We start from the raw sequence: 26,532 nt of genomic DNA, 5'->3' as shown, positions 1-26,532 counted from the left end.
TTACTCAACGCTCGTATAGACAGTATCTTAAATGAGAGAAATGGTGCGAGTTCCTCCCAGATGACTCAGGCTGAGCGTATGGTCAAGAGAAGTAAACTGGAGCTAACAAGTGGACAGGTGGGAGACAACGTAGCTGTACCTATCCCTCTTGTGGATAGGGGACGCGGTGACCCACGAAATATTCTCTGAATAATCATAGACCGTGATGAGAACGATATGTACACAATTTGTGTGAAAGCAGGGATTCTAAAAGGGAAGTTTACACGCAATCAGTTTGATTTGTGCCCCCAGCGTTTACTTACTGATGCTGATGTAAACCAGACGAAGTCAGTGACCGTGCGCCAAGCTGTTAATCATGAATCCAATTGTGGTGGACAGGGATATGTTAGGTGTAACTGTGCTGGTTCTAAGAGATGCGAGTCCAATCGATGCAAATGTTTCAAAAACAAAATTCAGTGTTCTAGCCATTGTCATGGTAGCCTTGTGTGCAAAAACAAGTGATCTTTCTATACCAATATGTTACTTTCATAATTTGACACTGACTACTTGGTTAATATTCAACTTCATCTTCATCTATTTTACTTCTGAAATGATTTGATTTGAGTTTAAATAAAGTGTTACATTAAGACTTTTGTGGTGTGGTATTATTTTCAGTCATTTCCTTGTTTGTTCTTAAAATGTGATTTTATCAACTTTTAAGACCAAAAGCCTGTATACAAGTGTCAGTAATAAGACGTGAATCACTTTAGTCATTCTGTGTAATGTTTGGTCATGATTTTCAGTCATTTCGTGTAATGCCTGGGATTTTCAGTCATTTCGCGTATTGCCTGGTGGTCACAGGAACTTCGCGAAGTGACTGATAATTTTAGGCATTACGCGTAATGACTGATTTCACAGATTGACTGTAACATATACACTCATAGCTTTTATATGTGTGTCTATATATACACTCATAGCTTTTATCTGTGTGTGTCTATATATACACTCATAGCTTTTATGTGTGTGTGTCTGTATATACACTCATAGCTTTTAAGTGTATGTCTGTATACACACTCATAGCTTTTATGTGTATATCTGTATATACTCGCATATCTTTTATGCGTGTGTCTGTATATACACTCATGCTGTTATGTGCGCATCTGTATATACACTCATAGCTTTTATGTGTATATCTGTATATACTCTCATAGCATTTATGTGTTTGTTTGTATATAGACTCATAGCCTTTATGCGTGTGTCTGTATGTACACTAATAGCTTTTATGTGTGTGTGTGTGTCTGTATATACACTAATAGCTTTTATGTGTGTGTGTCTGTATATAGACTGATAGCTTTTATGTGTGTGTCTGTATATACACTGATAGTTTTTGTGTGTGAACGTTTATACACTGATAGCTGTTATGGGAGTGTCTGTGTATACATTCATGGCTTTTATGTGTGTATCTGTATATACACTCATGTCTTTTGTGTGTGTGTCTATGTATACACTCATGGATTTTATGTGTGTCTGTATTTACACCCATGGCTTTTATGTGTGTGTGTCTGTATGTAGCGTTCCTGATTTTCTGTCGATCTATCATTTCATATTTCCTTGGTTATTATTTTATTTGGTTCTTCTTCTTATTATTCTTCTTATTAATTATATTAATCTCTAATATTAACCTTACTAATAAGGGAATGTCAGGAACGTTACGTTGTGCATGTTATAAAGTATGGTATGAGACCAGTCTAATTTATATTGTGGTGGAAAATTACTCGGGGGTTGTCGGTAGGTTACGGGCTGCGTTATTATCTGGCCAATCGGGTTTAAGGGTTATGAAAGTCCGTGCAGATCGGACCGAGGCATTATCCTTTACTTGGTTTTTGGGTTTCAAACAAGTAAGTCTTGTTTTGTTCTGTAGGATGTTTTTTTGATTGAATTTGTGCTTGCTTCCAAATCATTAGAACGTATTTAAATTTTACGGGTGGGGAAGAGATTAATTAATTAAATGGTTGTATTTGGCTAAAGGAAATTCCTTTCCCAACAATGACGCTAGCACATTTTGAGTGGGTTGGGAGTTTATCCGTCTAGGGCAGCGTGTCAAGGAATCTGCTTTCCGAATTAGCAAAACGGAGCTAACGAAAAGGGTGCCGTTAGACTATAATAGGGAGTTGTTTTTCCGTGTTTTGAGAAGAGCTAGCGGATATCTCAATCTCATTTAGTATGGGTGAACGTTGTTGTGATGGGGAGGTGTTAATTAAAAGGGAACTTAGATTAGATTTATTTGTAAATAACTATTAAAATTTAAATGTCAACTGTCTTTGTATTGCGAAATGTTGAGAACTGTTTTCTGTGTTGACCCCCCTGAATAAATATATAATCTGTTCTATTGTTATGTAGTCTGTCTGATACTAGTATTTAGACGTGGTATGTCAAGGCCGCCTATTTAGTGTTTATTACATTGAAGTCTACAACTGAAAGGGGTAGCTGTATCCGGGTAAAATTTCAAGTGGCATGATTTCGTTTCATACTTGAGTGCGAAATTCATTACATGTGTATACTCGCATAGCTGTTGTGTGTGTCTGTATATATATATGTGTGTATATATATATATATATATATATATATATATATATATATATATATATATATATATATATATATATATACACTCGTAGCTTTTAAGTGTATGTCTGTATATACTCATAGCTTTTATGTGTATTTCTGTATATACTCTCATAGCTTTTATGCGTGTGTCTGTATATAAACTCGTGCTGTTATGTGCGCGTCTGTATATACTCTCATAGCATTTATGTGTTTGTCTGTATATAGACTCATAGCCATTATGCGTGTGTCTGTATGTACACAAATAGCTTTTATGTGTGTGTGTCTGTATATACACTAATAGCTTTTATGTGTATGTGTCTGTATATAGACTGATAGCTTTTATGTGTGTCTGCATATACACAGATAGTTTGTATGTGTGTGAACGTTTATACACTAACAGCTGTTATGGGAGTGTCTGTGTATACACTCATGGATTTTATGTGTGTCTGTATGTACACCCATGGCTTTTATGTGTGTGTCTGTGTATACACGTATAGCTGTCGTGTGTGTGTGTATATATATCCTCATAGCTTTTATGTGTATGTGTCTGTATATACACTAATAGGGTTTGTGTGTGTCGGTATATACACTCATAGCTAGTATGTGTGTCTGAATATACACTGATATCGTTTATATGTGTCTGTATATACACTCACAGATTTTATACGTGTGTCTGTATATACTCATAGCGTTTATGTGTGTCTGTTTATACACTCATAGCGTGTGTGTGTGTGTGTGTATACTCCCATAGGTTTTATGTGTGTGTCTGTATATACACTCGTAGCTTTTATGTGAGTGTCTGTATATTCACTCATAGCTTTTATGTGTGTCTGTATACACAGTCCTAGCTTTTACGTGTGTGTCTATATATACACTCATAGCTTTTGTGTGTGTCTGTATATACACTCATAGCTTGTATGTGTGTATCTGTGTATACACTCATATCTCTCATGCGGGTGTCTGTGCATACTCATAGCTGTTGTGTGTGTGTGTGTGTGCATACCATCACGGTACCTCTCTATATGTGTGTGTACAGGTGGTGCTAGCAGTTGCCATTGCCTGGGGCGTCAGTGCAATACTCACAGCAACAGATTCTATACACGGAAAGTACGTTCGGACCGACGGACGAACGGACACGGTGTACAACGCCAAGTGGTTTTTCTTTCCTTACCCAGGTTAGTAGTGTCTGCAGATTTATCTCATTGAGGAAAATTAAAACTAGAAGATAAAAATTACCATCATTATCATCACTATCATCATTATCATCATCACTACCACCATCATCATCGCCACCGCCACTATCATCATCACCACCACCACCACCATCACCATCATCATCAGCACCACCACCACCACCATCATCACCACCACCACCACCACCACCACCATCACCACCACCACTATCATCACCACCACCACCACCATCATCATCATCATCATCATCATCATCATCATCATCATCATCATCATCATCATCATCATCATCATCATCATCATCATCATCATCATCATCATCATCATCATCATCATCATCATCATCATCATCATCATCATCATCATCATCATCATCACCACCATCATCACCACCATCATCACCACCACCACCGCCACCTTCACCATAATCAACACCGCCACTTTCACCATAATCATCACAATCATCGTAATCGTCATCGTCTTCATCATCACTATCACCACCGCCATTATTTCACCATCAGCATCAACTCTATCATTATCACCACCACAATCCTTTCACCATTATAATGAGCGTCAACACCAATATCATCACCACAATTATTTCACCAGCAGCAGCAGCAGCATCAACACGGTCACTATCATCACTGTCATCATCACCATCGCTATCATCATCACAATCCGCATCACCGCCATTATAAATCACCATCACCACCATCATCACCATCACTGTCATCGTCGTCATCATCATCCACACATGGATGGTAGTAAATGTTAAATATTTACTGCAAGATGCATTCTGATGGGCGGAGTGTCGCTCAAGGATAGAAGTTTCGCTTCAGGTGTGATTAGTTCTAACCAGTGCCCCACGACTAGTGTATTGAAGGGACAGACCCTAGTTTCATCCCGTGAAAATTAACACTTAGTTAAGTTAAACTACAAACCTGTAACACATTTGGATAAAGTTACAATACATAAAACATGAGTCTGTGACTTTGAAATGGTGAAACACCGTCTAAAAATAGACTAAAACGACTCCATAACTGTTAAATGAATGAATGAATGAATGTTTAACGACACCCCAGCACGAAAAATACATCGGCCAATGGGTGTCAAACTATGGTAATGGAAACAAACAAGGTGATGATCAACATCAACAGAAAAATTCAAGATATAAATAAAAACTGTGTAAAAAACGGTGTAAAGAACTGTGCAAAAATACAAATACAAATATCACAGATACTGACTTTTACTCTAAATTTCAATTTGTACTGTATTGGCCATTCTCAAAGAGAATGTTACTTCTCAGACGCGTGTGCCTTTTTAAAAATATGAGAAATGTATTTTGTGATATTAGAAACACCAGGATGACCAAAACCACTTCGAATGTTCGGAAATTGACTCACTAAACCATAAAATATCTAAGTAAAGTATGATTTTAGTTACAAAAATCCCGGCTATAATAGAAACCTCCCCAAATATGCCTTAGTGTTTAAAAACTAGGATATGTCCCTTTAAAGATTGTGATATGTACTAAACTGGCAAAGTGCATACAAAAGACCCATTGCTGCTTCATCGGTAGAAGTAGCTATACTGCGGTAATAGGTTCCCCTTCCTTCTCCTTGACGACCACGTTGAAATACCAATACGTTATGCTGGTTTCAGCCTACCAAATATCACGACAGAGTTGGCCAACTCGCCGATCTCTCGACTTCTACGACTGTCCATTTGCTAGTCTGAGCTCTTACAAATCGATTCTCGTCGTATACAACTTCTAAGAGCGATTAGTTGTTAATCGCTGGGCCCTGTTCCACAAAGTCATCTTAGCGCTAAGTTTACGTTAAGTGCATATCTACGTTATACACTTAAGGTGATTGTAGTAATAAGATCGCTTCGTGGAACAGGGCCCAAAGCGCATCCGGCGTAAGTTGGGTGTAGGGGGAAATTACGACGCAACTGTCGAGTTGGCTAACTCGGTCGTGACAATTGAAAATCTGAGCCTAGCACGAGAAATCAAATAGTCGAACTTTAAACTGAGCTCAGATGTTTGAACGGGATCTAGCTCAGTCGATAGAGCAGTCGCTTGCTTTAGGTGATATGGTCGCAGGAACGAACCTCCCCACTGGATCCATTGAATATCAAATGTCGTGGTATGTGTTGTCCTGTATGTGGGGAAAGTGCACATACAATATCCCTTGCTGCTAACGGAATGAAAATGTGTTTGACATACAATAGGCGATGGTTATTAACCAATGTCCTCTAGCGGTGTTAAATCAAAACAAACTTTAAATTTTAACTGACCGGCCTCGGTGGCGTCGTGGTTAGGCCATCGGTCTACAGGTACTGGGTTCGGATCCCAGTCGAGGCATGGGATTTTTAATCCAGATACCGACTCCAAACCCTGAGCGAGTGCTCCGCAAGGCTCAGTGGGTAGGTGTAAACCACTTGCACCGACCAGTGATCCATAACTGATTCAACAAAGGCCATGGTTTGTGCTATCCTGCCTGTGGGAAGCGCAAATAAAAGATCCCTTGCTGCCTGCCGTAAAAGAGTAGCCTATGTGGCGACAGCGGGTTTCCTCTAAAAAAAAAGTGTTATAATGACTGTTTGACGTCCAATAGCCGATGATAAGATAAAAAAATCAACGTGCCCTAGTGGCGTCGTTAAATAAAACAAACTTTTTTTTAAATTTGAACTGAATCTTTCATACATAGGGCGGGACGTAGCCCAGTGGTAAAGCGTTCGCTTGATGCGCGGTCGGTCTGGGGTCGATCCCCGTCGGTGGACCCATTGGGCTATTTCTCGCTCTAGCCAGTGCACCACAACTGGTATATCAAAGGCTATTCTGTCCATGGGATGGTGCATATAAAAGATCCCTTGCTGCTAATCGAAAAAGAGTAGCCCATGAAGTGGCGACAGCGGGTTTCCTCTCTCAATATCTGTGTGGTCCTTAACCATAAGTCTGACGCCATATAACCGTACATATATGTTGAGTGCGTCGTTAAATAAAACATTTCCTTTCATACATGTTTATGTTAATTTTATTTTAATTTTTTATTGTTTATTTTTGAAAGGTCAATGGGGGATGCCAACTATAACCGCAGCAAGCTTCATGGCCATGCTCGCTGCCACCATCACGTCAATCATCGAATCGGTCGGGGACTACTACGCATGCGCACGGATATCTGGAGTTCCGCCTCCGCCGGCGCACGCTATTAACCGCGGCATAGCCATGGAGGGACTCGGGAGTCTGATATCAGGGGCGGTGGGTTCCGGTGGCGCCACCACTTCCTACAGCCAGAACGTCGGAGCTATTGGATTCACAAAGGTTCGGAAACTCGGGCGGGACGTAGCCATTGCGTGCGGTTTGGGATGCGCGGTTGATTTGGGATCGACCCCCGTCGGTTGGCGCACTGGGTCGTGGTACGTACTATCCTTTCTGTGGGATGGTGCATATAAAAGATCCTTTGCTACCAATTTAAAAACTGTAGCTGGTTTCCTCTTTAAGACTGTCAAAGTTACTAATTGTGTGACATCAAATAGCCGATGATTAATAAATCAATGTCCTCTAGTGATGTTGTTAAACATAACAAACTAAGCCTACGTCATGCAGAATCGGACCCCCTTTGTAAAGTGTTTTTCAATGCAAACACCACCCACACCCAGTCTAAAGTTACATAACGCCTATCGAGATAACAATGCTACCATTGGATTTCTGGTTCAGGTGGGTCATATAAACAAATCTGTATTAACCCAAGCCTTTTTTGGCCACCCTTCAAAAACTGAACATAACTCCCTAGACTATAACTTCCTTGGTCTTAGCTCTGTGCATTCCTATGTTTTATTAGGTTATGTTGGAAGTACTTGTCAGAGTTTACGTAGTTTAAAGGTGGGTAATAAATAAAATACCACTCGTCTGCGCTAGATATACTTTTTACGAAATAGCGAACTACCCCGTACTCTCTGACCGAACTAAGATGATGTTTATCAAAAATGATTGTAGTATTTGTATCCCTCTGTGTGTGTGTCTCTCTCTCTCTCTCTCTCTCTCTCTCTCTCTCTCTCTCTCTCTCTCTCTCTCTCTCTCTCTCTCTCTCTCTCTCTCTCTCTCTCACACATACACACACACACTGTTAGGTACTCGTATACGCATTCTTTTTACGGACATCCACTATCACAATTACGTACAATTAATTACCTACTCGTGTACGTATTCGGATTACGGACATCCCTTTTGTTTCAGGTTGCAAGTCGTTCGGCCTTCGTCACAGCCGGGGTGATTTTCCTTGCCACAGGAATCATCGGCAAGTTCGGCGCGGTACTCACGATGATGCCCGATCCGGTTCTCGGCGGAATAGTCGTCGTCAGTTTCGGCATGGTGACGGCGGTCGGACTGTCTGCCCTGTCGTTCGTTGACTTGTCGTCCGGGCGCAATCTCTGCATCATCGGCTGCTCGTTCCTGGTCGGGCTCATGTTGCCGGTGTACTTCAAGAAGTATCCCGATGCCATTCAAACAGGTGCTCGTTAAAGACATCGGGGGTGGGACGTAGCCCAGTGGTGGTAGCAGCGAAGTAAATCATAACACACCATATTAACATAAATTAAACAACATTGAAAAAGAGAATTTTTCCAGATGAATCACACATGTAGTGATAATAACCTGTCCTTGTTTTGTGCAGCAAGAATATCTTAACTGGGTGATGGCAACCTAAATCTGGAAATAATCGTTCATTTTTGGAGGCACCCCTCCAATTTGCCATTTCACGGCTGCTAGAAAGCCAATCCACTCCAACCATGTATTCATTCATACTCGGTATGTACAAATAGCTCATGGAATGTGAGATCTCATTCAACACAATTGTGCAAAATAAATGTAGGTGCAATTCCTGTCAAAGATCCAATTTCTTACCTATTTTCAAACTCATAAATTATTTTATTAAAAAACGGGGTGCATTTTAAAAACACTATTTTCGTGGGCAACACGACGCTGATTGGTCAATTTACTTCTCTGGTACCTGGTAAAGTACTCGCTAGACGTGCGGTCGACCAAGGATCAATCCCCGTCGGTGGGCCCATTGGGCTATTTCTCGTTCCAGCCAGTGCACTACAACTGGTATATCAAAGGCCATGGTATGTGATATCCTGTCTGTGGGATGGTGCATATAAAAGATCCTTTGCTACTAATGGACAAATGTAGCGGTTTTTCTTTTTAAGACTAATGTCAAAATCACCAAATGTTTAACATCCAATAGCCGATGATTAATAAATCAATGTGTTCTAGTGGTATCGTTAAACAAAACAAACTTTTCAATAGGCGATTATTAAGAAATCTATATGCTCTAGCGGTGTTGTTAAACTTTAATTTGAAACTTTTTTATTCATCTGTTAACAGGAAGCCAAGATGTGGATCAAGTGCTCATCGTCCTGTTGCGAACTTCGATGTTTATTGGGGGTGTTTTGGCTTTCTTCCTCGATAACACTGTGCCTGGTAAGTACAGTAAAGTACTGGCATTTTCATTCATTCATTTCAACCATCGTGGTTAGGCCATCGGTCTACAGGCTGATAGGTGCTAGGTTCGGATCCCAGTGGAGGCCTGGGATTTTTAATCCAGATACCGACTCCAAACCCTGAGTGAGTGCTCCGCAAGGCTCAATGGGTAGGTGTAAACCACTTGCACCGACCAGTGATCCATAACTGGTTCAACAAAGGCCATGGTTTGTGCTATCCTGCCTGTGGGAAGCGCAAATAAAATATCCCTTGCTGCCTGTCGTAAAAGAGTAGCTTGTGTGGCGACAGCGGGTTTCCTCTAAAAAAAACAGTGTTAGAATGACCATATGTTTGACGTCCAATAGCCGATGATAAGATAAAAAAAATCAATGTGCTCTAGTGGCGTCGTTAAATAAAACAAACTTTACTTTTCATTCATTCATTTCAACTGGCTTATATCCAATTAGCGTTCAAGCACGCCTTCCTTGGCACTGACCTCAGCTATCTAGACTGTCCAAGACTGTGGGTTAATACTTAGTTGTTAGTGGTTAGTCATAAAAGTTGGTGTAGTGCTATTACATTTTATGTCATTTCCACTTATTTTTCGTGTTTATATTCAATTAAGGTTTAAGCACGCTCTACTGAGCACACACCTCAGCTATCTGGGCTGTCTAGGACAGTGGGTTAGTTGTTACTTGTTAGTGGTTACTTGTTAGTGGTTACTTTAGTGGTTACTGAGTGGTTACTTTAGGAGAGAGAGAGAGAGAGAGAGAGAGAGAGAGAGAGAGAGAGAGGGGGAGAGAGAGAGAGAGGGAGAGAGAGAGAGAGAGAGAGGGGGAGAGAGAGAGAGGGGGAGAGAGAGAGAGGCAGGCAGAGAGAGAGGCAGAGAGAGAGAGAGGCAGAGAGAGAGAGAGGCAGAGAGAGAGAGGCAGAGAGAGAGGCAGTGTAGTGGTATTACAAATACCTACAGAGTCGTTAAAACTCGCTCTAGGTGGCAGCCGGTACCGGGCTGCGAATCTAGTACCTACCAGCCTTATGTCCGATGGCTTCTCCACAACACCACCGATGATTGGTCTGTCATTTCAAACAATAATGTCGCCGGTAAAACTCAATTTGCAATTGTAAAACCAGCATGCCCTAAATAATAAGGGCGGGACGTAGCCCAGTGGTAAAGCGCTCGCTTGATGCGCGGTTGGTCTAGGATCGATCCCCGTCGGTGGACCCATTGGGCTATTTCTCGTTCCAGCCAGTGCACCACAATTGGTGTAACAAAGGCCGTGGCATGTACTATCCTGTCTGTGGGGTGGTGCATATAAAAGATCCCTTGCTGCCATTCGAAATTAGTAGCCCAAGAAGTGGCGACTGCGGGTCTCCTCTATCAATATCTGTGTGGTCCTTAACCATATGTCTGACGCCATATAACTGTAAATAAAATGTGTTGAGTGCGTTGTTAAATAAAACATTTCCTTCCCCTAAATAATAAGCATGTCTCAACTGTTGAGTATAGTGACGTCACAATGTTTACCAGCAGAGATGGTGTCTTGACAGAGAACGCCAAGACGTGAAAAAAATCTAAGGTAATAAACCAAATAACAAACTCTGTACCAGATGTTATCGAATATGTCCCTGGTGAAAGAAGCTCGTGACAAGCGAAAAAAACATTTCACCCGGGACATAAAATTGATGATAACTGGTAGGATTTACAATTGCCAAAATTGTAAAGTATATTAGCTGTGGGGAATGGTTATATTATAATAGTGAATTAATTGGGCAAACATTACAACCGGTAGTTCAGTATTACAGTAGGTTTTATGACCACCAAAGATCTTGAAGGACGATTGGTGTCAGAAGTGAAAATTGACGTTTGTTTATCAGTAAATCGCAAATTCAAACAATAAAAATTACTAAAAACAAAACAATAACAACTGTATGATCAACAGAATGAAAACGATTGTCAGAAATAATGTTCCACAGTGATTAATGGACCTTCCTGGAAATTGTCAAAATCGAGAATGACACCCCACGCACGTGTACGGGGCAATTGCGTGATGCGCGTGCAAACTATGGAATGTGTTTCGGTGTGTTAATAAACAGACCTGAACGTTCTTTACTAGGATGTCTAATAGTTGATATTAACATTAATATTTCAGGTTCCCCTGATATATATACTCTTCAAAAAAAGAAACGCAAAAGGGTACAAATGGGTTATAACTCCGATTTTATGTTTCTTACCGGTTCATGCTTTGTGAATATAAGGTCATTGCATGTCCCAAACACATTCCCACGGTTACATTCGATAAAACGCAGCTACTGTACAATAAAGTTCCAAAATGTGAATATTCGCAAAAACGCAGCCACGTGCAAACCATGTCACCACTGCACGTGCGTTGTCTGCACGTGCAACATGAACACCGACAGTATAAAAGTGCAGGGTGTTCGCTTGCCTGGCCTCTGTATCTGGCCGACAGTTGACAATCCAGGACATGCCACGTCTCAGTGAACCGCAGAGAAACAATGCCATCGGCCGACTAGACGCAGGCAAATCCAGAACGGCCGTTGCCAGGGCATTCCATGTGTCCCCAAGCACCATCTCCAGACTGTGGGACCGTTACCAGCAACATGGATCAACACGTGACCTCCCTAGATCCGGTCGACCACGGGTCACTACCCCCGGGCAGGACCGCTACATCCGGGTACGCCACCTTCGGGAACGATTGACTACTGCCACCTCCACAGCCGCAGCAATACCAGGTTTGCGCAGGATATCCGACCAGACCGTACGGAACCGCCTACGTGAGGTAGGAATTCGTGCCAGACGTCCAGTTCGAGGTGTCATCTTAACACCACAACACCGTCGACTCCGACTGCAGTGGTGCCAGATTCATCGACAATGGCCTCAACTGCGATGGAGACAGGTGTGGTTCAGTGACGAGTCCCGATTTCTGCTCCGACGTCATGATGGAAGATGTCGCGTGTATAGGCGTCGTGGTGAACGTTATGCGGCAAACTGCGTGCAGGAAGTGGACAGATTCGGCGGGGGTAGTGTCATGGTGTGGGCAGCCATCTCACACACTGGCAGAACTGACCTGGTCCACTTACAATGGACTACACTGAATGAGAGGAAGTAGTGAGTTATCTGCCCTTGATCTTCCGCTTGGTGGCAGCACTTGCCGGTCCTCGACTTTGTCAAGAAAGCATGGTGTAAAACGTTACCACGAAATATGTTCGGTAGTCTAACTATTATTCAGTTGAAGGCTGAATTAAAGAAGCGAAATGCCAAACAGACGGGAAGAAAGAAGGAACTGGTTGAAAGGTAAGTGTATATAGACAATTTATTAAGCGTGAAGTCGTATATTTTAATAATAAAACAATGACCTTATTCACAGGGAATTAAAATAAATACCACAAGTCAACATGTTTTGCTTTGGTCAAATTACGTCACAGTAACGTGGAAAGGAGTATGTTGGCAAGAGTGACGTGGTTTAATTCATTTATTATTTTATAGGTGTTCTTTTTTATCATTTGAGGCAAATTGTTTAGGATAGGTAGGCTTTGTATAAATTTGTTATTTAAATAGTTATATGGTAACCAGTCAATTCGTACCATTGTGCCATAGTCATTTTGTACCTAATTTTACCATTTCGTACCATAGTTATTTGGCCATTTTGTACCGTAATCATTTATTATGCAGCTTATAAAAAGTTATATATTTTGTTATACTTAATCATAGACTAGACCACACAGTTATATTCTACATCAATACTAATTTTCCACACACTGTTCCAAACCCTAAATACACCATGTGCTGTCCATATTTCTTTTGACCTGCAATTTAAAAAAATAAATAAAAGCAGGCCATATTTTATTTCTTATTTCAAGCTATAATTTTACTAATAATGCATGAATTTGAAAGTAAATGTATATGATTATGTAAATTTTACTCAGAGAATATGAGTTGATTCCTTGATTACATATATATGAACAATACAATCTAACATTTTGTTTGTTTTCGGTAACAGAATTACAAACTGATTGTGTTTTCTAATTTCACCTATATCTAAAAAAAATTCAGTGTGTATTATGGAAGTGTCATATTTTTAGTGTGATGGTATCCTTATAAAATGGCTATGGTCAGCCACATCCATTTATTTTATAATATTTTACTTATCAGATTTGGATTCTCCGTACAATTTTACATTCGAAACAATCTTAATATATAAGTAATAACATGATTTTAATTTTTCACTCCATGTCCACTTTAACGCAGAATTGCCCTATCTTTCTATATTTTATACTACTAGGCAAAATGTATTTTTCATAGTAATAGTATTTCGAGTATGCAACAGCACTAGTTTTAACAACATATTCTTCTACTTTCACTTTTGAATGTAATTTAATTCTCAGCTGACTATTGTGCAAAAGTTGGTTATTTAAAAAAATATATATAATCTGCTTCTTGGTGATATCAGTTTAGACTTGTTCAGCAATTTTTTTTTTTTGCGTATCATTTTCTTTAAAAACAGGGCTGCATGTTTTTTCTAGGGACGGTCGGGTAATCGGAACCATAATTATTATTTTGTTGGTAACAGGTCATTTCGCCCTTATTACAAGTTCACCCCGAGTCATTTTGAATGGTTGAATCATACCTCTAACCGAGTCGCTTCGCCCTAATTTTTATTTTGTTAATATAGTACATTTAATCATTGATTTTTCTTATATCCATTGATTTTTATAAATTTCACATATATTGCGTGTTTATATTTACAAATAATTTTTTTAAATAACTTTGGGGTTGTTTATTTCCAATATCATTTACTCACAAAATACGTACAGGCCTTAGACAATATATTCACAACAGGACTAATTTAAACATAATATTTAAAACTTTGTTTTGATTTTGTTTCAGACTTGAAGCATATGAAAGAAACAAAAACTTTGGCCAGACAGATGTTTGCGGACCAGACTTTTATATGCTGATTCCAGATTCAGTCTGTTTCAGAGACATCAATTCAGACACAGAATTTTGTTATTTAACAATAGACACTGTAAAATATTATTTGCAACAGTTTGACAAGGAATTGGACATTAAAACAGTAAAGACATTCTACAATGAAAAAATTGTTATCTTCCTCCGTGTAGGCAAGGATGGAGATAAATTCTTTGTCAAGAGCTGTTGCCATGCAGAAATGAAAAAAGGTGTTACCTATATGGTAGATATAGCCTTGAGTAGTGATGGTGATATCAACGAAACTCAGTGCGAGTGTGCGGCTGGCATGGGCCCAAATGCCCATTGTAAACATGTGTGCACAGTGTTGTATGCTGTGAACATTTTTTGTTCTACAAAAACTGTTATTACTGAGGAAACATGTACTCAAAAATTGCAGACATTCCACCATTGTAAAAAGTTTGTAGGCAGTCCACTGAAAGCCAAGCAGATGAATTTACCTCGCGCCGACGAGTTCACAAACATGGATTTTGATCCTCGGCCAGCCAACTTGCGAAACAACCCTGGGTACTCAGATTTTTTCCGGAATCATTGCTTAAATTTTTCGGGAATTTCAAAAATGCCCATTTTCCAACTGATCCCACCTGCTAACAGTTATGCAGTGGCACTGGACCATGACTACTTGGAATTGACCCCACAGGACAGTTATTTGGAAGCAATATTTGTATCTAAAATAACAGAAGATGAGATTAAGAATATTGAGAAGCAAACCTGTGGTCAGGGGAAAAATCCACTCTGGGCAGATGAGCGGACCAAACGTCTGACATCGTCAAACTTCGGCAGGATTTGCAAAGCAACCGACCGCACAAATAAAAACAAACTGGCAAAGTCGATGGTGACTGTTACAAGTGTTAAGGCACCGTCTCTTACACACGGTTTGAAATATGAGCATGTAGCACTTTCCAAATATATGTCATTATCTGGAAATGTAGTGAATAATTGTGGAGTTGTTGTATCAAAGGACTACCCCTTTTTGTCCAGCTCGCCAGATGGGAAAATAGACAGTCTACAGATCGTAGAAGTGAAATGCCCATACACTGCGAAAGATAAATTAATATCCTCAGTCACTGTACCTTACTTAAAGATGGATACAAACTCAAAGTACTATTTGGAAGAAAAACATGACTACTATTACCAAATACAGGGTCAGTTACTTTGTACAGGAGCACAGGATTGTGTGTGTTCATTGTCTACACGATAGCTGACATCCTATATTTCAAAGTGTCACGGAATGATGATTTCATTAACAAAATGGTGTCAGAGTTACAGGACTTTTTTGAAAACTATTTCAAAAAAACTTTATTAGAAAAACGGTTTTACAAATCATACACTGAATAGGCAGCAGATTCTTCAATGCCTAACAGTAGTGTTTCTAGGAAGTCCAAACCTAGAAAAGGGTCCGACCCAAATCGTACATGTATTCATAATTTTCTCACATCTAAGATAATTGTAATTGTTTGAATGTATAATTCAAAGATTCTGTTATTTTTGACATTGTGATTTAAACTGTACAGTGTATGTTTACATGTAGTAGATGTACTATTACAAGTATTTATGTGTGTGTGTGTGTGTGTGTATAGACATGTTGAGTTTTCATCTATTTTATTTTTGTGGCAGAATAATATTGCAACATAACAAATTGATGAGAGAGTTTGAAGTCTGATAATATTTATGGGAGAGAATACATGTATACAATATACAGTATGCAATGCAGCAAGAACATTTATGCATTACATGACACAATGCATGTTCTAAAATTACACAACATGTAACAGATGAAAACAATATCAGATGATAATTTTGTCTCTGTGCTGGTCAAAGGATTACACAGAATTTTGTATGTTTTTCCCAATCCAATAATTCGCTCAATGTGTACTCGTTTACTTGAAATCTTTCTGTCCTTCATTACTATGTTTCCACTCATTCTATTTTTTTTTCTGAAAAATGTTGGAATATTTATAGCAACATTAATAGGTGCAAATAAATCTTGAACATTAAATCCTTTGTCAGCCATTATTGAGTCGCCAGGATCAACACAGGACAATAAATTACTTCGTTCTACTATCTGTCTGTCACTGGTGGAACCACCATAAGTGGGTGATATATAGGAAATGAGTCCGCCAGGTGAAGCACCAATAAGGGTTTTCACTGTGTTCCGATTCTTATATGTAGAAAATGTGGATTGTTGAGCTCTTGGAGGCTTGGGTTTCTTGACGGGGCATTCAGTACCATCTATAACAAGCCTTGTTGTGGGAAACTTGGATTTGAAATCTGATGGGGAGAAATGTTTAACTAGATTTTGTGGCGGCCAAATATTGATTTCGCGCCACTGCTTCGACACAAATGAAATCCACGTGAAAACTATATTTTTCACACCTGCCTCTGAAATTCCAAACATTAATGACATTTCAAAGTAAGTTTGATGCCTTCTCAATTTCATGAGCATCATGAAGAATTGGTTAGGAACAGAAATGTTAAGTACATTGTGGTATATATATTTTAGACAAAATGCTGCTGGTCCAAGAGACTTCAAAACAAAAATAAACTTTACATAACATTCTAGTCCAGTATAAAAATGGATGGCCTTGTCATCTGTAATAAAGTCTGTAATATCAAACTTTTGTTTCTCAGTACAAGTTTGTGTTGAGCAGTCTGTTGTTATAATATCATCAGCTGGTATACATGTGGCATCAATATCCAGTCGAGGATGTTTGTCTGAAGTAACAATCTCTTCGCCATATTCGATATACTCAAATTCTTTTTCCATCTCATATTTGGCCTCGAAGTCCTTTTTTCGTTTTTGCGACTCCCTCTCTTTTGATCTCAGTTGTCGATCAATCTGACTAGCTGTGTCAGGTCTTGTCCATTCAAATTGGCTTGGGATTGCTGTTGAAAGCAGCTTCATCTTAAGTGGTTTTTGTCCTGAAATGAGAACAAACATCTAAAGTGTAATAACTATTTTTTAAATTTTATTTGGATTTCTAAATGTCAACAACTGCATCTGTACATACATTTCTATTAACAATGCTTAAAATGTTGTTTTAGTGTATTTGTGTATATACATATGGGAAGAGTTAATGTTATGGGGTAAATTTTGATTACTAATATTTATTTCAAATGGGCAAATTTTATAGGCAACATGTCTTTATAATGAGCTGTTGTGTTTGTATATTTTTATTATATTATTATTATTTATGTTGTAAATTAGTGTAATAAAATTGTATTGTGATGTAGTTTCTGTTTAAAAACATGTAATAAAGTGTTAACTTGTGATACCGTTGTTTTTATACATATATTTTTGGACTGCCCATGATATACTGCTTATATTGGTTAACATTATTAGTAATGAGAATTAATTTAGTGTTATGGTACGATGACTATTTCCTTTGGCCGTTTTAACTTTTTTTTTCTTTGGCCGTTTTGACTTGCATTTTCGGTGCCGTTTCATCCTGGGGAGCATTCTGACCGCATACCTAACGTTCAGGCGTATTTTACGGTAATGTTGAATGAAAATAAACTCGTGGTACATACCTGTTATTAAAAATAGAAGTACTATACTGTTCGACATAAACAGAAACAAATAAAAACAAATACAACTTACCATGTATTGTCTGCTGAACGTAATCGCTCACTGTGAAATGTGCTTTGCACACAACAGCTGTACTCGACGGAATCCATTGTTTTGATGTAGTTTCGTCGATCCGCTTGATCGCCTTTACCCAAGTATCTCGAAGTTCTAGATTTGATGGGAATTCGTGACCTCCCCTTAAGTGACATCTTGGCACAGAGCAACAAGTACGCGGCATTGTTATAAATTCAAAAGTTTGCAATGGCTTTTGTTGTAAACAAAGAAATCGCTGGACCGGTACAGACTGCGCCACCTATCGGGGGCAGATAACTCACTACTTCCGCTCATTAAATAGCACAACACCATTACGTAATATCGGAATAGCCCAGTGGCCATGCCCCCCCCCCCCCCCCCCCTTCCCACATACACACAATATAAAATTCTGGGTATACCAGTGGAATGACCCTTTCCACTATAAAGATACTTTTTTTAATTATTATTCTAGGTACGGACGAAGAACGAGGCATCATAGTCTGGCGTCACCATCTAGAAGCAAAAAAGGGTGCGAAAAAGAAGAACAGTCAATTATACGACTTGCCGCTCATCACTGGTCTCTTACGGAAGTGCCGCTGCGCAAGATATGTGCCCTTCCTACCTACATTTAACTTCCGGGTCAAATCGCCGTTCAAAGCATTAATGTTGAGGTTCAGAAGAAAAACGAAGGAAGACGAAAACATTGCTACTGCACAACAAAGCACACAGCTGTAGATATGAATAAAGGGGACGCTACTCGTGAATTGTTAATTTTGACAATTTTAAAGGCGCATACCCTTGTTTTACCCCGATAAAATGGACACTAAGTTTAGTTAATCTACAAACGTGCAACACACATTTGGATAAGGTTATGACAGAGAAGCTAAAGTATGTGATGTTAAAACATGGAAATGCTGTCTAAAAATAACTAGAGCTTGTCCTGACAACAATTACTTCTCAGATGAACGTATGTTTTTTAGAATCTTGGAAAAAATGCATTTTGGGGTATTGCAAAAACCTGGATGACCAGAACCACTTTAGGTGTACAAAAATTAATATTCTAAATGATAAAATGTAAGTACTTCTAATTTAAATTATAAAAAAACTAGGGTATGTCACTTTAATATGTTATTGTCATCTTGGTTTTCTATACATAAGCTTATGGCTCCCATTTCTGTAGGGGAGCCAGGCTGGTTTTTGCCCGAATTAAAACCAAAATGCCCAAATCTGGACCCCCAAAAATCATTTTAATCATATAACCATTACTACCAAACAGCAAAATAGAGTTGCAAACGAATCCCTGCGCATTTTTACATGAATTACAACTCATTTTGAGGATAGAGTGATGGAAATACATGGTAAGAAGGTCTCGGGGTTAGCATATTTTGCCCTAATATCGGTCTAATTTTTGCCCGAGTTTGAAGTTTTGCCCCTGCGCCCCCCCCCCCCTTGTTTTGTACAATTATGGTTGTAAAAGTTTCAAATACATTTTATACGAAACTGAAGTTATTGATTTTACAAAATGCATTTCATGTGTTCTGACTATTATTTAAAATATTATTTTGTTAGATATTTTTTTATTTTTTAAGATATTTATACGATATTTTTTTTTTAAATAGGGGCGGGACGTAGCCCAGTGGTAAAGTGTTCGCTTGAAGCGTGGTCGGTTTGGGATCGATCCCCGTCGGTGGGCTCATTGGGCTCTTTCTCGTTCCAGCCAGTGCGCCACGACTGGTATATCAAAGGCCGTAGTATGTGCTATTCTGTCTGTGGGATGGTGCATATAAAAGATCCCTTGCTGCTAATCGGAAAGAGTAGTTCATGAAGTGGCGACAGCGGGTTTCCTCTCTCAATATCTGCGTGGTCCTTAACCATATGTCTCACGCCATATAACCGTAAATAAAATGTGTTGAGTGATCTCTTGCTACTAATGAAAAATGTAGCGGGTTTCCTCTCTGGGACTATATGTCATAATAACCAAATGTTTGACATCCAACAGCCGATGATGAATAAATCAATGTGCTCTAGTGGTGTCGTTAATCAAAACAAAACTTCTTCTTTTTAAACATTTATATGCAAGCAGGCGAATACTTGATAACCACAAATAATTAAAGGGACTATCCTGAATTTGCTGCATTGCAAGATGTTTTCAAATAATAACATTTTGTAACGAGAGATGAATTTTATATGTAGAATGCAGGAAATTGCATTTCAGGACACATAGTTTTCAAACTTTTACGGCGGAGCATACCCCCGAACCCCCTAAAATATTTTGCTTTGCGCCCCTAACCCCACCCCAATGTCTACTTGCTTTCGCCATGCCTGAATGTAATTTTCCAGATTTTTATTAGATTTCAGCTTTATTTTGAGTAAAATAATTTAAAAATTTTTTTTTTTTTAACGATACCACTAGAACACATTGATGTATTAATAATCGGCTAATGGATGTCAAACATTTGGTAATTCTGACAGTGTTAGATAAAAACTGCTACATTTTGTTTTTAGGAAGGAATTTATTTTATTTAACGACAAACAAAACACATTTTATTTACGGTTATATCGTGTCAAATATATGGTTAACGATCTCACAGAATATAGAGCGAGTAAACCCGCTGTCGCCACTTCATGGGCTACTCTTTTCGATTAGCAGAAAGGGATTTTTATATGCACCATCCCATAGACATGATAGCACATATCACGGCCTTTGATGTACCAGTCGTGGTGCACTGGCTGGAACGAGAAACATTAGCATTCCATAGACATGATAGCACATATCACGGCCTTTGATGTACCAGTCGTGGTGCACTGGCTGGAACGAGAAACATTAGCATCCCATAGACATGATAGCACATATCACGGCCTTTGATGTACCAGTCGTGGTGCACTGGCTGGAACGAGAAACATGAGCATCCCATAGACATGATAGCACATATCACGGCCTTTGATGTACCAGTCGTGGTGCACTGCTGGAACGAGAAACAGGCTAATGGGCCACCGATAGGGATCGATCCCAAACCGACCACGCATCAGGCAAATGCTTTACCACTGGGCCACGTCCCACCCCTGTAAAATATTTTATTACAAACTAGATTGGAGTTGATCTGAAATGCAAAACAAGTGACCTTTACATAGTGTATGGTAAGGATTTCCGCTTTTTTGGAGGTCAGTTCAGCTTGGGAGGAGGGGAGGGGGGGGGGGGGGGGGGTTAATGGGTACCACATCCCTGAAATGTTGATCGAGCTAAACATTTATATGTAGCCCAAACTGTATTTGAAATCCCAATAATTGTGTACGAACGAATAAAATATGTATTACGAAATAAAATGAAGTTTTACCTAGTGTAAATACTAGAGCGATCCGAAACACATTCAAATAAAACCAATAATGTTTTATTTAGAAAAATATATTTAATATGTAAGTAGTCATTAAAAAAACACTTTTTGTCGACGTTGAACTTAACAATCGCCAAAAAACTCGGGATAGTCGCATTAATAGAAGATATATTTTGTTAACAAATTAATGTATTTTACAGATCTATATATTACTAACAATGTTTTATTTATTCAAATAAATACTAGTTAAACAGCATATATAAGTTGTGTGTGAATTAAACATATTAACAAATTGTGTGTGAATTAAACATATTAACGTCAACGAAAACAACATTTAACTACAAAACACTGAAATAACCAGGATCAAAAACACACTTGAATAACCAGGAACACAAAACACACTTAAATAAACAGGAACACAAAACACACTGGTGAATATCTAGAAACAAACAAGGGACCAGGGATATAAAACAACTGTTGAATAGCCAACACATTGTGGAATAACCAAAAACACAAAGCACACTGTGGAATAACCAGAAACACAAAGCAAACTGTGAAACAACCAGAAACACAAAGCACACTGGTGGAATAACCAGAAACACAAAGCACATTGTGGAATAACCAGGAACACAAAGACCACTGTGGAATAACCATAAACACAAAGCACATTGTGGAATAACCAGAAGCACAAAATACACTGTGGAATAACGAGAAATACAAAGCACGCTGTGGAATAACCAGGAACACAATGAACACTGTGGAATAACCACAAATACAAAGCACATTGTGAAATAACCAGAAACACAAAGCACACTGTGGAATAACCAGGAACACAAAGCACATTGTGGAATACCCAGAAACACAAAGCACATTGTGGAATAATCAGGAACACAAAGCACATTGCGGAATAACCAGAAATACAAAACACACTGCGGAATAACCATAAATACAAAGCACACTGCGTAATAACCAGAAATACAAAGCACAGTGGAAAGAAAGAAAGGTTTTATTTAACGACGCACTCAACACATTTTATTTACGGTTATATGGCGTCAGACATATGGTTAAGGACCACACAGATTTTGAGAGGAAACCCGCTGTCGCCACTAAATGGGCTACTCTTCCGATTGGCTGCAAGGGATCTTTTATTTGCGCTTCCTGCAGGCAGGATAGCACAAACCATGGCCTTTGTTGAACCAGTTATGGATCACTGGTCGGTGCAAGTGGTTTACACCTACCCATTGAGCCTTGCGGAGCACTCACTAGAGTTTGGAGTCGGTATCTGGATTAAAAATCCCATGCCTCGACTGGGATCCGAACCCAGTACCTACCAGCCTGTAGACCGATGGCCTGCCACGACGCCACCGAGGCCGGTCCACACTGTGGAATAACCAGGACCACAAAGCTCACTGTGGATTAACCAGAAATACAAAGCACACTGTGGATTAACCAGAAATACAAAGCACACTGTGGATTAACCAGAAATACAAAGCACACTGTGGAATAACCAGAAATACAAAGCTCACTGTGGAATAATCAGAAAAACAAAGCACACTGTGGAATAACCAGGAACTCAAAAGCACACTGTGAAATAACCAGGAACACAAAGCACACTGTGGAAAGACCAGGAATACAAAGCACACTGTGGGAAAAACCAGGAATACAAAGCACACTGTGGAATAAACAAATACAAAGCACACTGTGGAATAAACAGAAACACAAAGCACACTGTGGAATAAACACAAACAAAGCACACTGTGAATTAACCAGGAATACAATGAACATTGTGGAATATCCAGAAACACAAAGCACACTGAGGAATATCCAGAAACACAAAACACACTGTGGAATAAGCAGAAACACAAAGCAAACTGTGGAATAACCAGAAATACAAAGCAAACTGTGGAATAACCAGAAACAAAATGAACACTGGAATATCCAGAAATACAAAGCAAACTGTGGAATAACCAGAAACAAATAACACACTGGAATAAACAGAAATACAAAGCACACTGTGGAATAACCAGAAACAAAATGAACGCTGTGGAATATCCAGAAACACAAAGCACACTGTAGAATAACCAGAAACACAAAGCACACTGTGGAATAAACAGAAATACAAAGCACACTGTGGAATAACCATAAATACAAAGCACACTGTGGGATAACCAGCTATCCATCTCTCTAACCAGGACCGCTTGTCGGTAGACTCCTTCTCGGCGCCGAGTTAGCTCGTAAGCGCTTCCATCAGGCAGTTGTTTTAGTTCTGGTTTCACTAGTCCGCCCATCAGTAATGCCGGATCCGAGGTGTCCCCCTGCACGAACTTCAGGAAGCCGGACCTGATTTTCCCGATCTGAACTTTCCAGACGGCTTCCGAGTCGGAGGGGGGCGGTGGTTGTGAAGGTGGAGGCCGGGCCTTGTCAGGTTGGTCGCTCGGCTGAGCGACGGCCTTCCTCTTTCCAACGGCGGCTGATCGGGCCGGTGGCTTGACGACTGGCAGTACCGGGGATACCGGCCAGTTCTGTCTGGGCCACGTAGTGGTCGGCGATGGAGGGCCTTTACGGGGCGTCTCACACACCGCGGTGTCGAGTCTGTCCCTCTCGATGGTCGACGGTTCCGGCGTAGCAGGTTTCCTCGACTCAGGCTGGGCTGGGGGCGGCGTCGCAGAAGGGACCGCCAGTTTTGCCCCCCCCCCCCCCCCCCGTGCCGTTCCTGGCGCGCTTTTCCTCTTTATCCATCTCCTCCTCTTCTTCTGTACGATCGCGTCTCCGTACACCAAAGTCACGGAAACCCGTGACCCGGTGTAAGTTACGCGATATTCAAGTAGCTTCCCGTAACTCAGTAAGAGTCCCCTCAGGGGGGGGGAGGGGGTAACTCGAGAGTACATGGCGAGACGTCTGTCCTCATCGCAAGTTAGCTTGGAAGTGGCTACGAGTTGCGGCGAGTTCATAACTCGCCACATGTCGGGGGAATGTCGCGGAGATGTCGCCATATGTCGGCTGAAGTTGTACACTTGTCGTAGCATGTCGTCACTACTCGCATATTGTGGGGAAGTGCCCACGAGAATTTTAAACTGTTTAAAATTTTAGCCGTCTTTGGTCTGCTCGTATCAATGTCACAACTCATTCGTGCATTGTCGTACAACTGTTGTACTCATTGTCGCCTCTTGTCGCGTGTTGTTGAGTGATCTCGCCGTCCCAAAACAACTGCTGAGTCGTGGCGACATAGTACGATATAAGACGAGTAACGTACGACATGCTGCGACATAGCACGATATTTATGCCGAGATAAGTCGTACGAATTTCGTACTAATGTCGCAATATATCGTACCACATCGTACAAATATCTTACAAACTCGTACAAACACGTAGTAATGTCGAACAACTATCGCAGGATTTTCGTACGAATGTCGAAAAAAGACCGCACAGATGCAGTTATTTATAAACAACATTTCATGGAAATCCACGAGCGGTACTGTGATTACATTCCTGTTTACACAGACGGATCACGGGATGGGAATTCTGTGGCTTGTGCTACAGTGTTTCCATCAGACGCAATAATATCCATGAGATTGCCCGATTCAGCATCAATCTTTACCACTGAAATTTGGGCAATCATTAAAGCCCTGGAACAGATTCAGGATTCATGTGCATCCAAGTATATTATTTTTACAGACTCGCTTTCGTGTCTCCAAGCTCTACAATACATGAAATTGGAGCATCCCTTGGTTGGGATGGTGATACGAAAGTGTGTCTTTTTATCAATTGCTAATAAAGATGTTATATTTTGTTGGGTACCCAGCCATGTTGGCATTAAGGGTAACGAAAAGGCAGATGTTGCTGCCAAGTCTGCTTTGAACTTGCCCCGTGTCCATGTTGGTGTTCCCTACAGTGATTTTAAATTTCATATTAACCAATATATCTTTTCGACTTGGCAAGACGATTGGGACGGTGCGGTTGCGAACAAGCTTCATTCTGTCAAGGCAGTCCTGGGAGAGTGGCAGTCATCCTACAGGCGATGCAGGAAGGATGAAGTAATCTTGTGCCGTGCCCGTATCGGCCATACATATTTGACGCATTCATTTATTGTAAAGAAGGACCCTCCCCCTCAGTGTGAGCATTGTCATTGTACACCGACTGTGCGGCACATTTTGGTGGAGTGTGATCATCTCAAGCCGACGAGAAATGATATATTTGGCAACAGAAATGTTTTTGAATCTTTTAAATTCCATCCAGAATTAATTGTAAAGTTTTTAAAACACTTTGACTTCTATACAAAGTTTTAAAATATACTTACCTTGATTTTATGTGTTATATTATACTTTTCCCCCACAGCTACTTACACTGTGGTTTTACATGAATAGATATAAATGATATTTCCATATGCTTACCATTTGTGACACCCAATAGCCGATATGTATTTTTGTGCTGGGGTGTCGTTAAACAAACATTCATTCATTCATTCCTACCAATTCGTAATAGTCTCGTACTATTTCGCCAAACATATCGTAGACACTATATTCCAGTACCAAATGGTTGGATCCAATCAAATAATTTCTTATAAATGTTTATTTTTGCGCAGACGCAGTTGTAATTACAGACGTCATTAATATTAATGAGTTCATCTTGTTCACGATAAAGATGGCGTTCGTAAATTCTGACACTACGCTAGATTCTGCTGTTTCGTCGTCTTGTGGAAGTTGTACAAACAGATCTAACACTTCATCATATAGAGTATATATTTATTTTAGAAAACCTACACTTTAAATTTAATTTGTTTAATATTTATAATTCATATTGCACCGACAATGCAATTCAAATTTGTCAACTTTTAGGTTATTTTTGGTTATTTTGCAGTTATTTAGCGTGAATGGTTTACGGCTGCAGGCAATTAGGGAACATTCAAAACTATTTAGCGTGCCTTTTTCACGCACTCTTGCTTTTACACGTTAGTTCTATAGTTCTGTAATATATTTACATGTAGTAACGCGACGTGAATTTGAACGCTACAGTTAGTTGCCAAAAGAATCGGGCAAAAACGTAGTTCGATCTTCCTAAATTGTTATAGCAGTTGTTTGTCTGAAATCAAATCCTTTTGTACATACACCCCCATCAAACTTAGTGCTAGAGGAAACACATAATGGTTGTCCAGTTTAATATTACCAGGTTAAGTGTAGTTGGCGACTGAACAAATAAAAAATCTTGGTTAGGGGCTTAACTTTCCTATGTATTTATTAAAATGTAGTCTATCATTATGTAACTATTTCTGAGTGCCCATTATTGATTTATTGACATCAGCTGTTAAACAGTGGAAACACCATGTGAATTG

The 26,532-nt window shown here is 39.7% G+C and overlaps 2 protein-coding genes across 2 annotated transcripts in view; one reads left to right on the top strand and one right to left on the bottom strand.

The window, feature by feature from the left end:
- Nucleotides 1-19,474, top strand: part of LOC121385384 (solute carrier family 23 member 1-like) — a 29,243-nt gene extending 9,769 nt beyond the window's left edge. The window contains exons 7-11 of the mRNA XM_041516052.1: nucleotides 3,623-3,761; nucleotides 6,852-7,105; nucleotides 8,021-8,294; nucleotides 9,170-9,265; nucleotides 18,344-19,474. Coding sequence (XP_041371986.1) covers nucleotides 3,623-3,761; nucleotides 6,852-7,105; nucleotides 8,021-8,294; nucleotides 9,170-9,265; nucleotides 18,344-18,606 — 1,026 coding nt within the window. The 3' untranslated portion in view covers nucleotides 18,607-19,474. The remainder of the gene's footprint in view (nucleotides 1-3,622; nucleotides 3,762-6,851; nucleotides 7,106-8,020; nucleotides 8,295-9,169; nucleotides 9,266-18,343) is intronic.
- Nucleotides 15,481-18,175, bottom strand: LOC121385385. The gene is made up of 2 exons (XM_041516053.1): nucleotides 17,872-18,175; nucleotides 15,481-17,192 (listed from the first exon to the last, which is right to left on the bottom strand). The coding sequence occupies exons 1-2, from the start codon at nucleotides 18,074-18,076 to the stop codon at nucleotides 15,994-15,996; spliced, it is 1,404 nt and encodes a 467-aa protein (XP_041371987.1). The 5' UTR covers nucleotides 18,077-18,175; the 3' UTR covers nucleotides 15,481-15,993.
- Nucleotides 19,475-26,532: the final 7,058 nt, after the last annotated feature.

The sequence above is a fragment of the Gigantopelta aegis genome, chromosome 11 (genome assembly GCF_016097555.1).
Source record: "Gigantopelta aegis isolate Gae_Host chromosome 11, Gae_host_genome, whole genome shotgun sequence".
Taxonomy (NCBI): Eukaryota; Metazoa; Mollusca; class Gastropoda; order Neomphalida; family Peltospiridae; genus Gigantopelta; species Gigantopelta aegis.
The sequence above is the reverse complement of the archived record's forward strand: the minus strand, read 5'-3'. Positions and strand labels throughout refer to the sequence as shown.

Bases quoted from the DNA above. Each gene is read 5' to 3' on its own strand.
- LOC121385385 (XM_041516053.1), bottom strand. From the start codon at position 18,076: ATGCCGCGTACTTGTTGCTCTGTGCCAAGATGTCACTTAAGGGGAGGT. The intron at 17,193-17,871 runs GTAAGTTGTATT...TTCTCATTTCAG, and splicing joins CGTTCAGCAGACAATACATG to GACAAAAACCACTTAAGATG.